Below are 12997 nucleotides of genomic sequence, written 5' to 3' on the forward strand. Positions count from 1 at the left end.
AGGTAAAGATATTATCTGTTTTATTGCTAAAGAAATTGTCTGAGTTGGTTGGAAAGCCAGGTCTTTTGCACCAAATTCATGTCCTTCTTGATGTTTTTTAGAAGTTGGTTAATTCCCTTAAGGGAGGCAAGATGGAAGCCTCACTTAACTCTCATGATAATCATCACTTCTCTGCTAGCAGACTGACCTCCTTCCTGCAGAATTCTTTATTGTCGTCTGTCATCTACTGTGACTATTGCTCACTGTAATGCTCTGAACCCTGCTACTCCCCTTCCTGTGTCCTTGAGAAACCCCTCAAGACTGCCTGCCATTAACAGACCTATTAACTCCTCAAATTGACTTACAGGAAATAAGTCTTAAAAAGCCTGAATTAGTTTAGTTTACTTGTGGTTCTTACCTAAAAGTTGAGACAGGCCACTATCAAGCAGACTGTAATTATCTCTTTAAATAAACCATCGAGGACAGTTCAATGCCTCAGGCAACTTCTGCTCAAAAGGAAAGTTCTATGCACTAATTGGAACTTGCAGTTTGGTCAGAGGTAAGTGGCTAACATTTATACTGACAGCAGGTATGCCTTTGGTATAATAGGGAAGTACAGAGGATTCGTGACCTCGTCTCAATAAAAGATAAAATTAAAAACCCCACAGTTCTTATATTTAGTGTGTGCTTTTTTTAAATCCTCACCTGAGGATATGCTTATTGATTTCAGAGAGAGGAAGGGGGGAGGGGAGAAAGAGAGAGACATGGATCAGTTTCCTCCTGCATGCACTCAGGACTGGAGATCAGCTGCAATCTAGGTATGTGTCCTGAGTAGGAATTGAACCTGCAACCATATAGTGTACGATGTGATGCTCCAACCAACTGAGCCACCTGGCCAGGGCCAGTTCTTATGTTTTAGAGCTTTTAGACGCTATTCAATTATCTAAATCATTAGCAATCACAAAAATCCCTGGACATTTAGAGGCAGACATAGAGGAAAACAGAAGCAATCATTTGGCTTCTGTTTTAATGTTTAACAGCATTAAAACAATTTCAGTTCCTAATGGCAGCACCTGTGCTACTGAGGCAGGTTAGTAAGAGACTAGGAAAATTCCTTGGCAAGTGGAATGTGGAAGCCGAGACAAATAGCTGAACAAATGGCTGGAACAACTGAGGAATTAGCAGCCAGCCAATAAATCACAACACCGTGTCTTCCTTAACCAAAGACACCTCGGGGCATCTGGTTTAAATCTATTTTCCCAATCTATCCTTAGGAGAACAGATCAGAAAACAACAACAATTAGAGCCAGCAAATATCATAGCTTTTACTGAGGAAAAAATACTTGAGGTTAAATTACTGGCCACTGGGCACACAGGAATGGAAAGATATTGGGATCTTTATTTTTAAAAGTAAGTTGATCTAGTGGTGGCCTGTGTGGCTCCATTGGTTGGGCATCCTCTGGTGCAGGGCACATAACCAGGTAGCAGGCTCCATCCTGGAGGCAGCCGATCAATGTTGCAATCTCTCCCTCTCTCTCTAAAAATTGATTATATTAAAAGTAAGTGGGTCTGTCACTGGAAGGACTCAGCAGCGAAATGTCAAATAATTGTGAGAAAGGATGGCCAGACCACTGACTGAGCTGAAGATGGATTCGCAGCCAGGAATCAGATTATAAAGGGTTTTGCCTGTCATATGATTAGACTGGACTTGAATCTGAGTGCAAAGCCCAGAGAGTCAAGTGTTTGGGTCACTAAAAGAGGTACACGCAGGCCGAAAGTGGTAAAAAATTATGAATTTATTAGATGATCTGGAAAACAGATGGCTTGAGCCCCCAAATGGCCCAAGCACCCAGGGACGAGGAGTCGGAGGTTTTAAAGGACTCCACAGGCTTTTTCAGCTGGGAATTCTCTGGGCGGTCGGGATCCAGGGCAAGTCCCCAGGGGAAAATTACTAATCTTAGCAAATGGAATGCGGTCCAAGTGAAAGGGAATGCCGCCTGGGAAAGGATCTAAAGGTCAGTTTCCCAGGGGGAGGGGAGATATCCATTCCATTATTGATCAGACCTAACATAAAGGGTTTTAAGCAGGTCCTGCGCAGTGAGCTGAAACCCATGCCATCAAAAGCCTGGCAGGGGCCCTGGCTGGTTTGGCTCAATGGATAGAGCGTAGGCCTGCAGGCTGAAGGGTCCCAGGTTGGTTCCGGCCAGGGGCACATGCCCGGGTTGTGGGCTCCATCCCCAGTAGGGGGTGTGCAGGAGTTAGCCCATTCATGTTTCTCTCTCTCCCTTCTCCCTCTCCCTTCTTCTCTGAAATTAATTAAAAAATATATTTAAAAAAAAAAAAAAAAAGCCTGGCGAGGGTCAGCTAGGTGGGTTACTCCCCATTTACTGGGCGCCTGTGTGCTGGCCGCAAGGGGGCACCCTCCCCCTGCCCGCATCCCCGTCTCAAGCCCGCGGCCCGGCTCCACTCACCCTCCTTCGGAACGAGGGGCTGGCGGCGAGCTCTAGGGTGGAAACCGCGCCGCCTGGGCCCTCCCGCCGAAGAGCTCGCCCGGCCCGGCACAGCCTCCAGCCGCCTAATTCTCCGTCCAGCGGCCGCCCCAGCTCCATTCCGGCGCCCGCGCCGCACGTCCAGTCACGTGAGGGCCCGGTCACGTGAGTCCAGGGCACATGAGACCGGTCACGTGTGGAGGACGCGGGGCTGGGGGCTCGGCTTCCGGAACCTGCGGGCCTGGGCGGGCGCCGTGTGTGCGGTCGTGGCCCCGGGGCGCACTGCGGGGATGGTGAGGGCTGCGTGGGCCCGGCGGGCGGGGCGGGTCGGGCCGGGCGGGCCAGGCCGCCGCCGCCCGAGCTCAGCCTCTGCTTGTCCTTCCGCTGCAGATGAACCCGACGGCGCCCGGGCAGGAGCGGGCGCCCGAGCCCGCGCCCGCGTGGCAGCGGCCCTGGTCGGTGGAGGAGATCCGCAGGAGCGGCCAGACCTGGTCGCTGGCGGCCGACGCGGGCGTGAGAAGCGGGCCCCGGGCCGGCCGGGAGGGACCGCAGGGGAGGCGGCCGCCTGGGGGGACGCCTGGCCTGCGAGCGGGAGGGCTGGACCCCGCTTCTCCCTGCACCCAGTCCTTCCCGCTGCCGCCGGTCTTAACCCCATGCCTCCTGCGCTCGGAAACCCACCCGGGCAGGGCCCAGGCGTCAGGAGAGGGCGGGCTTGGTGCTGCCCCTCGGACGTGGCCGGCCCGGCTTCTCCTGCTGAAGGGGCGGATGCCCGCCCTGCCCCGGGGACGGCGGTGGCACCGGTGCGCCGGCTCCTTGCTGGGCCGGACCGGACCGGGGCGCTGGGCAGGCCAGCACCAGGTCATCCTTGAGTGGTTGGTTCTTCAGGCTCAGAACTGACTCCAGAGTCGCAGAGGAAAAAGTAGCGATTGGTTATTTTACCCTTTGTCCGTGATCCCTGTAGAATGACAACCAAAGAGGACTGTAAAATCCCTACAGAACACAAACAGCACGTGCCCACTGTCTGCTTGCCAGGGGTTTGATGAGCTTTCTAAGTGCTTTTCGATGCCACTTGGCCTTCGCCGGACAAAACCGGCCTCCCTGTACATGCCAGCGCGCACACAAGGGTGACAGGGAAGGGTTTTTTTGTTTTGAGACAAAAAAGTAGATGCATATCATATTGACACTTCTGTACGTTTATATTTTGAATAGTTACTACAGTTTCTACAGGAATTTTCACAGCAGACTATCTCTAGGACCCATGAAATCAAGAAACAAGTGGATGGACTAATTCGGGAAACTAAAGCCACAGACTGTCGCCTGCATAACGTCTTCAATGACTTCCTTATGCTGTCTAACACCCAGTTCATTGAGAATGTGAGTTGCGTCGCTGCGTCAGACTTGTAAATGCTAATGCTTTCTGGGGTAGCAAGACATCTATTATTAGTTTCCTAAATTTTGAGGCAAGTGGTGGTTCTTGGTACTTTAAGCTTCTTTCTCTAGGATTAATGTCTTTTAAAAAAATCAATACATCTTTTTAAGCCTTTAAAAAATGTAATTATAAAATTTCCTCATATTGTAGCCTTTTCATCCCTTTTTAGTTTTGAGAGTGGCCCGCAGTTGTGCTGAATTGTGTGGCACTCAAGCCTTGTTTTGGCTTATTCTGTAAAGAGGGCCATGCACCTGGTCTGATTGTCTGGCCACCAGCATGTGACTATAGTTATAGAATGTTCCATTATGTTCAGATAAATTATATTAAAGGCATGCATGTGTCCACTGGAATACTTTCAACTAACATTTTATTAATGATTGCTGAACCTGTGACACAGAATCAACCCTAAACAGATTACTGAGCTGTACACCAGGTGTAATTTTATCTGTATATTTATTGAGTTTCTGTTAAGTGCTACATTTTTGTTTTTGAAGGTGTTTTTTGTGTGTGTGTAATAGTTCTGCATTACTGTTCACTTCTTGGATTCCCTGTTTCCCATCCATCTGTCCATCGCCCTTAGTTCTTTATGTCTTCCCGTTTCAGTCTGCAGCCAGAATTTGTCTCTGGATGTGCCTGCTGCCACTGCTAACTTAAACTGCTTCCCAGGCCCCTATAATGTGTGTGATACCTGCTCTTTCCATTCATGGCAGAGCATGATGATGTTGAGAGTACGGCTGAAAGTATCTAGAGGCTGGTAATATATTTGGCAGTGATTTGGCTCTTTATATAGTTTCCTCAAATCCTGACATAACTCTAGTTTGCATGATGGTGCCATTTGGTTTCATGCTTTATTAGAAAGATATTCAAAGTCAGTTCTGGGTTTTAGTAATTGACCTTTGGCAGGGACAAGGTTGCAAACTGCATTATGAATTAGTGAAACTGAGGAGCATTCAGGCCTTTGTAGGGCAAGAGAAATCAGTACTGTTAGTACAGGCTCCAGGGACGACTCTGAAGGAGGAGAAATGCTAATTAACAGTGCTTCAGTGTTACCAGAAAGGAACACGATTCTTCATTATTAGTTTGTTAATTTGGGAATTTTGTCTTGAAACATTAATTGACCTAGTTAATAACTTCTTTTTTTGGGGGAGGGGGTTAGTTAATGATTTCTTTAGTAGCATTTCCCAAGATTATAATTTTACATTTATTTTTATTTTATTTTATTTTTTTAATTAAAGATTTATTGTTCAGATTATTACATTTGTTCCTCTTTTTACCCCCCACTACTCCCCTCCACCCAGTTCCCACCCCACCCTCCGCCCTCACTCCCCACCCACTGTCCTCATCCATAGGTGCACGATTTTTGTCCAGTCTCTTCCCGCATCCCCCACACCCCTTTCCCCCCCCAAGAATAGTCAGTCCACTCCCTTTCTATGCCCCTGATTCTATTATATTCACTAGTTTATTCTGTTCATCAGATTATTTATTCACTTGATTTTTAGATTCACTTGTTGATAGATATGTACTTGTTTATAATTTTTATCTTTACCTTTTTCTTCTTCCTCTTCTTAAAGAATACCTTTCAGCATTTTATATAACACTGATTTGGTGGTGATGAACTCCTTTAGCTTTTTCTTATCTGTGAAACTCTTTATCTGACCTTCAATTCTGAATGATAGCTTTGCTGGGTAAAGTAATCTTGGTTGTAGGTTCTTGGTATTCATCACTTTGAATATTTCTTGCCACTCCCGTCTGGCCTGCATAGTTTCTGTTGAGAAATCAGCTGACAGTCGTATGGGTACTCCCTTGTAGGTAACTAACTGTTTTTCTTTTGCTGCTTTTAAGATTCTCTCTGTGTCTTTTGCTCTTGGCATTTTAATTATGATGTGTCTTGGTGTGTTCCTCTTTGGATTCCTTTTGTTTGGGGTTCTCTGTGCTTCCTGGACTTGTAAGTCTATTTCTTTCACCAGGTAGGGAAAGTTTTCTGTCATTATTTCTTCAAATAGGTTTTCAATATTTTGCTCTCTCTCATCTTCTGGCACCCCTATAATTCTGATATTGGTATGCTTGAAGCTGTCCCAGAGACTCCTTACACTATCTTCGTATTTTTGGATTCTTTTTGCTTTTTACTTTTCCGGTTGGGTGTTTTTTACTTCTTAGTACTTCAAATCTTTGACCTGATTCTTGGGATCCTCTAGTCTGCTGTTGGATCTCTGTATAATATTCTTTATTTCAGTCAGTGTATACTTAATTTCTAGTTGGTCCTTTTTCATATCCTCGAGGGTCTCACTAGATTTATTGAGGGTCTCACTAAGTTTATCGGCGGTTTCTAGAAAATTCTTGAAAAACCTTATAAGTGTGGTTTTGAACTCTATATCCAGTAGTTTGCTTTCCTCCATTTCTGTCATTTGTGACCTGTTTCTTTGTCTCCGCATTTTGGCTGCTTCCCTGTGTTGATAGGGTGGCTTTCTGTGCTAGGTGTCTTGTAGGACCCAGTGGCTCAGCCTCCCCAATTACCTGAGGTGGACACTCTTGGTGCACCCCTTTGTGGGCTGTGTGCACAGTCTTGTTGTAGTTAAGCCTTGATTGTAGTTGGTATCACTGAGAGGAATTGACCTCCAGGCCAATTGGCTGTGAGAATCAGCTGTGTCTATGATGGGAGAACTTCTGTGCTAGAGACACTCTTATGGGGCAAGACTTGCTTCAGTGGAGCTTTGGTGCTCACTGAGTCTGTCCTCTGAGTGTGTCCCGTATGGATCTGAGGAGTTGTAATCTGGGTGGTCCCACTCTGACCACTGGGTACACTGGCTCTTGGATCTCTAAGGAGGTGCTAATTTAGCCTCTGCCTCAGGCTACCCAGCAGGAGCTATGGAGAGATCTGCAGATTCCTCTTCTTTGTTTGGGATTTGGAGGTGCCCAGATGAGGCCCAGCTGTGAAGCAATGCAAGCTGCTGTGGGGGCCTTGGGCCTTCTCTTGGAAGTTCTGTGTGTCTCTGACTCAGCTGTAGTTTGTTAGGTAATTTTAGATTGCAAAGGGCCAGGCCATTCATATGTAAAAGCCTCTGTGCACAGCTTGGGTGGGACGGGGTCTCGGGATCAACAGTGCGGAGCAAGCAGCTATGGCTGCTCCTCAGCCCTGCTCTAAGGGGCCCCTGGTCTCAGTGTCCCACTAATCGGTCATCGCTGCAAGCATCTCTGAGAGAAAGCCGCCCTCGAGTTCCGCCCACTGCCAGACAGTCCAGTTTCTCACCGTATGAGTCTGGGTCTCCAGAGACTCGCCCTGAATTGGAGTTCGGAGCAGTTGGGAGCTTGTGACTCCCTCCCGATTGAAAAAGACAGCCTCGTCCTCAGTTGCCTGCCCTTTCTACGTGCGTCTCCGTACCTCTGCACTTTACTTCCGCACTGCTTCTGAGTCTCAGTGTGCTTTTCTCTTTCCTTCTAGTTGTAGAATTTCCACTCAGCCAGCCTTCCTGTGGTTCTGGATGATGTCCGTTTTGTCTTTTAGTTGTATTTTTGAAGTGGTTGTGCGAGGCAGCAATTCCATGTGTTTACCTATGCTGCCATCTTGGTTTCTCCAATTTTACATTTATTGATATGCAGTTCCTCTACTGAATCAAGCCCTGTATTTTTGCAAAATGTTTTATTCCTTGGGCCTAGCACAGACCTGATATGTAGAGACTCAGTCAATATTTAAGTGAATGAGAGAACACATCATTAAAAGGACTGGTACTGTGTATAGCCTGTTCAGAAATCCCCTGTCCCTGGTCCCCTTTTCTCCAGTTCCCCATCTTCACCTTTTACCTTCTCCCCAAATGAGGAAAAGATCCTTTGAGTGGAAATACCCAAGATATTTTAAAATCTGGGCATGACTAACTGATTTGAAAATGATCAAGACACATGTGAACCTGTGAGTTCCACCTGGTAGAATGAAGGAAGGTAGCATTGGTTATCTGATGTGTCTAGTGACCAAAGGTGCACAGTCTTGGTTACTCTAAAATTTCCCATGGGTTTTATGTATTTGCTGGTTGGTTTCTGAGATGTCATGTTGGCTTTCAGCTGAGGCTGTTGATGTCTTGGGAGGTAGCTTTTAATGACAGGCAAGAAAAAGATAGGATGATGGTGCTGTTCAGACTTCAGCATGAACCTCAACCTTTTAGGGAAAATGTTCTCACGATTTGAATTCTGAAGCTGCCATGTCTTAAAGTCTCAATTTTAAGAATTACTTACTTGCCGGGGCTGGTGTGGCTCAGTTGATTGGAGTGTTGTCCAGTACACCAGAAGGTGGTGGGTTTGATTCTCGGTCAGGACACATACCCAGGTTGTCGAGTATGGGAGGCAACAGATAGATGTTTCTCTCTCTTTCTCTCTCCCTTCCTCTCTAAAAAAGTTTCAAAAATTAATTTTTTGTTTCTGTGTGTGAAAATTACTTCCCAATTTTATTTATAGAACAATTAGAAAAAGGATATGGAAACTGAAGAAGCATCTGCAACTTTGTCAGCTAGAGCAGAGCCACTCAGCATTTGGTATATATCCCAAATTCATTTCCCATATAGACATTGGGCTTTACGTTTTCTTTTCTTTCTTGTTATAAAAGTAAAGAACACTCATTGTAGAAGAGATTGGCATAAATAAAAAATATTAAAGTGTAAAAAATTAAAAAAAATCAACTATAATTTTGCCACTCCAGTGAACAAACCATGGGACATTTGGCATATTTCTTTCTACTCATTTTCTTTTTAACTCTAACCTTTTCTAGAATACCCTGTTCGTGTGTGTGTGTGTGTGTGTGTGTTTGTAAACTTCATTTTTCTTAATTTATTATAAGCATTTTAACACATCTGTAGGGCTTTTGTGAACTTTATTTTTCTTATTCTAGAACAATAGGTCATAATTTATTTCATAATCCTTCAAAATCAAAATTTTTAGTGAAGTGCTTCATATGCCTAGAAAAGAACAGATAACCACAGATGCTAACTATATGCACCATCCTGCATTAATAGATTTTAATATTTTTCCATATTTGATTCAAAGGCACCAACTTCCCATTTTTTTCCTTAACTTTAAACATTTTAGGTGAGGGCTTTTGTATCTCTGCCTTTCGTTCTTACGTGGAAAATACATATGTGTGAATGTGTATGAATGCATACGTGTAGTATGATCTCATCTTGTTTTTTTTCTATGTGGTTGACCTCACTGATTTATGTCTATTAATGCATGTGTGTGCATATGTGTTTATGTGAAAATAAAATCAGGCTTACATGTAATTCTGGCCTCTGTCTTTTATTATGTTTATCTGCTATATGCCAGTATCACAATCTTAAATACCATAGATTTCTAATGTCTTAATAGGGCAAGTCCCCAGGACTTCTTTTTCTTTTTTTAATCCTCACCCGAGGATATTTTTTCATTGATTTTTAGAGAGAGTGGAAGAGAGAGGGAAAGACCGAGAGAAATATCGATGTGAGAGAAACACATCAATTGGTTTCCTTCTGCATGTGCCCTGACCAGGGCATGGGCCAGGGAGGAGCCTGCAACCAAGGTACGTGCCCTTGACCAGAACTGAACCCCGGACCCTTTGGCCCACAGGCTGATGCTCTATCCACTGAGCCAAACTGGCTAGGGCCCCATGGCTTTTTTTTGATTCAGAATTTTCATGGTTGTCCTTGGCTTTTTACTCTCCTATGTGAACTTGAGAATTACCTTGCTAAGTTCCACAGAAAATACTATTAGTATTTTGATTGGAGTTGCTTAGAATTACAAATTTGATGTTTGAGAATTGATCTGGACATTTAAAAACAACGTCTTATCAGATTGGCAGATATCTTTTTTCTTTTAAAATCTTACTGGTTTTAGAGAGAGGAAGGGAGAGGGATAGAGAGATAGAAACATCATCAGTTGGCTGCCTTCTGCAGGCCTGCTACTTAGGATCGAGCCCTGAGAATGGAACCGTGACCTCTTGGTTCCTAGGTGGACACTCATCCACTAAGCCACACCGGCCAGGCTTAGCAGATATCTTAAAAAGACAGATAACATCTGCTGGAAAAGGGTTGGGAAATGAGCACTTGAATATATTATTGGTGATAGTGTGGAGTTATCACAGATTTGTGGATAGTACTTTGGAAGGAGCTGCTAAGATTAAAAAACAGTTTTGTACTTGGACTTGGCAAACCTATTTTGGAAAACCTATAGAAATAAAAGGGCCAGGGACTAAGAATATATGTGTGCATATGTTTACAGCAGTTTGTTTACAAGGCTAAAAACTGGAAATCTCCTTAATGTTCACCTATAGGGAGCTGTCGAATTGTGGTTGAGTTCATACCATAGAATATTATGCAGATATTATGAAGATTGAGTCAAATCTATGTGCATTGACCCAGAAAGTGGCTTATGGGAACATTAAGTGAAAAAGTGGGGCAGAGAACTAAGTATAGTACGAGTGGATGCTTATTTAAAACAAGGAAGGATGGGAGGACTCTGAATATGTTTGAATGTCTGTCTGCATTTGTGTAGGAGCCACAGGAAACAGAATAGCACATACCACATTTATTTATTTTATTTTATTTTTTAAAATATATTTTATTGATTTTTTACAGAGAGGAGGGGAGAGGGATAGAGAGTTAGAAACATCGATCAGCTGCCTCCTGCACACCCCCCACTGGGGATGTGCCTGCAACCAAGGTACATGCCCTTGACCGGAATCGAACCTGGGACCCTTCAGTCCGCAGGGCGACACTCTATCCACTGAGCCAAACCGGTTAGGGCAGCACATACCACATTTAAACTGGTTATTCCAAGGGGTAGGTTGGAGGTAGAGGAGAAAATATTTTTAAATATCTCTCTTTTCCATATTTATTTATTTATATAATTTTATTAATTTCAGAGAGGAAGAGAAAGAGAAATATCAATGATCCAAGAGAACCATTGATTGGCTGCCTCTTACAACCCCCCCTACTGGGGATTGAGCCCACAACCTGGCATGTCCCCTGACTGCGAATTGAACCGTGACCTCCTGGTTCATAGGTTAACGCTCAACCATTGAGCCACACCAGCCAGGCTCCATGTATCTGTATATTGATGTTTTAATTTTAATTGAGATACAATTCACATTCCATAAAATTCACTTTTTTAATAAGTGTGCAAGTCAGTAGGTTTTGGTACATTCACAAAGTTTTGTAACTATTACCAGTATCTAATTCTAGAACATTTTCATCACCCCACTGCTTGTAACAGCTTGTTTTACTTTGGGAGTTTATAAGACAACTAGAGGCTCGGTGCATGAAATTAATGCACTGGGAAGGGGAAGGAGGGATCCTTCAGCCTGGTCTGCGCCCTCTCGAAGGCCCTGGAGATTGGGCCTAAGCCAGCAGTCAGACATTCCTCTTGCAGTCCAGGGCTCTCGAGGTCCGGGACCCCTTGCTCCTTACCGCCCGCCTGCAGTGGAGACGGGAGAGGCTCCCGCCACTGCCGCTGCGCTCGCCAGCCATGAGTCTGGCTTCTGGCTGAGCAGCTCTACCCCTGTGGGAGCATACTGACCACCAGGGGGCAGCTCCTGTGTTCAGTGTCTGCCCCCTGGTGGTCTGTGCACATCATAGTGACAGGTTGTTCCCCTGTTAGGGTCAATTTGCATATTATCCTTTTATTATATAGGATAAATACTGTAAAAATAACAGAGGAAATCACAGTGAGTTGCTGGAGTGATGGCTCTGTTTTGGGGAAGAGGCCTTTGTGTCCATGCCCATGGGCTAGTCAAATGCCTAGCCTGCAGGTAAATAATTTGTGGGTGGCATAGCTTGTCTGTTTTCATATAAATAGGACAATAAAATTGACCAGCTATTTGAAGCAACAGAATGATTATAACTTTTACCTTTGCCATTTCTATTGCTCAAAATGTTAAAGCTCATGTTACCTAGTAGATATGTCTACTAGTTGATATTTTCAATAGCCTCACATTTGAGTTACCTGTATCATTGCCCCGTCCACACTAAGTGTTAGGTTAAGCAAAAAGGTGTGAAAACTGGCATCTTACGGTTTTCGTGACTCTGGTCAACAATGACATTGAACTTGGTTTCAGTCGGCTAATCAATTTTATGTTTTTTTTTTTAAAGTTTAGTTTTGGTGCATTGATCTTTGCTTTTTTGTCCTTGACTAGTAGCTTCAGCCATTTAATGATAATTTTTTCCTTGTGTTTATTGTATATTGAATTAATCCTTTTTATTGTATATTGAGTTCTTTCATTGTGATTTATTCCAAATGATGTTTTAACCATTTAAAAATGAACTTGCTTCCATGTTTAGCGTGTATATGATGAAGAAGTGGAGGAGCCGGTTCTCAAGGCTGAGGCAGAAAAAGCAGAACAGGTACTTGCATGACTCGCTCTTCCATGGAGTTGCTGGCTTAGAGACGAAAGTAGTGGAGACTTGTAAGCTGGCTGGTTGGGGGTGGATATTGGGGAAATGGGGAAGGCTGCTCCTGTCAGGCCAACAGTTGAAGTCTTTTATTTCAGAAATTTAGTATGTTAAAAAATACATAGTAAAGTTGCAGCATTCCAGCTTAAAATGGAGCCCAGTTCAGCAGAGATTTTCTGTAAAGAGCCAGTTAGTAAATATTTTAGGTTTTGCTGGCCTCATTGGTCTCTGCCTCTTTTTTTTGTCTCTTTTCTTTTCATCCTTCTATTCCCTTTCTCTTCTCCCCTTAAAAAATATAAAAACCATTTTACATTGAGGGCTACCCAGGAGCAGGCCAGAAGCTGGGCTGTAGATTGTAAGTTCTTTGAAGACTGTTTACCTGTCCTGTCAAGATGACTCCTTTGATTCTTACTCCTGCCAGTGAAAAACAACGGGAAGGTGATGCGGGATTAGTCCACACCGGCGCCTCCTAAGTGCTGCAGCATGTGGGTGAACGCCCATTAACGGGGAGATTTGCAGGGAGCTCGTGACTAGGAGAAAGGCTCTGCCTTTATGAGGTTACAGTCTTCGCTGGGGTGACAGGAGGTAGCCTGTCAGAGCTGCGTGACTGCTGCTTCAGAAGTTCAGATGCAAAAGAGCTCACCAAGGATGAGATGTTAGCTGGCTGAGAAAAGAAAAGCCAGGTTTTAGGACCATTT

General features: G+C 44.4%; 1 protein-coding gene across 6 annotated transcripts in view; it reads left to right on the forward strand.

The window, feature by feature from the left end:
- Positions 1 to 2628: 2628 nt before the first annotated feature.
- The window catches only part of LOC118679325 (WASH complex subunit 2A-like), a 72153-nt gene continuing 61784 nt past the window's right edge, over positions 2629 to 12997 (forward strand). For all 6 annotated transcript variants that reach the window (XM_036355922.1, XM_036355924.1, XM_036355925.1 and 3 more), the window contains exons 1-4: positions 2629 to 2761; positions 2859 to 2981; positions 3678 to 3842; positions 12189 to 12251. In XM_036355922.1, the coding sequence (XP_036211815.1) occupies positions 2759 to 2761; positions 2859 to 2981; positions 3678 to 3842; positions 12189 to 12251 (354 nt within the window). In that variant the 5' untranslated portion in view covers positions 2629 to 2758. The remainder of the gene's footprint in view (positions 2762 to 2858; positions 2982 to 3677; positions 3843 to 12188; positions 12252 to 12997) is intronic.

The sequence above is a fragment of the Myotis myotis genome, unplaced genomic scaffold (genome assembly GCF_014108235.1).
Source record: "Myotis myotis isolate mMyoMyo1 unplaced genomic scaffold, mMyoMyo1.p scaffold_m19_p_24, whole genome shotgun sequence".
Classification (NCBI taxonomy): Eukaryota; Metazoa; Chordata; class Mammalia; order Chiroptera; family Vespertilionidae; genus Myotis; species Myotis myotis.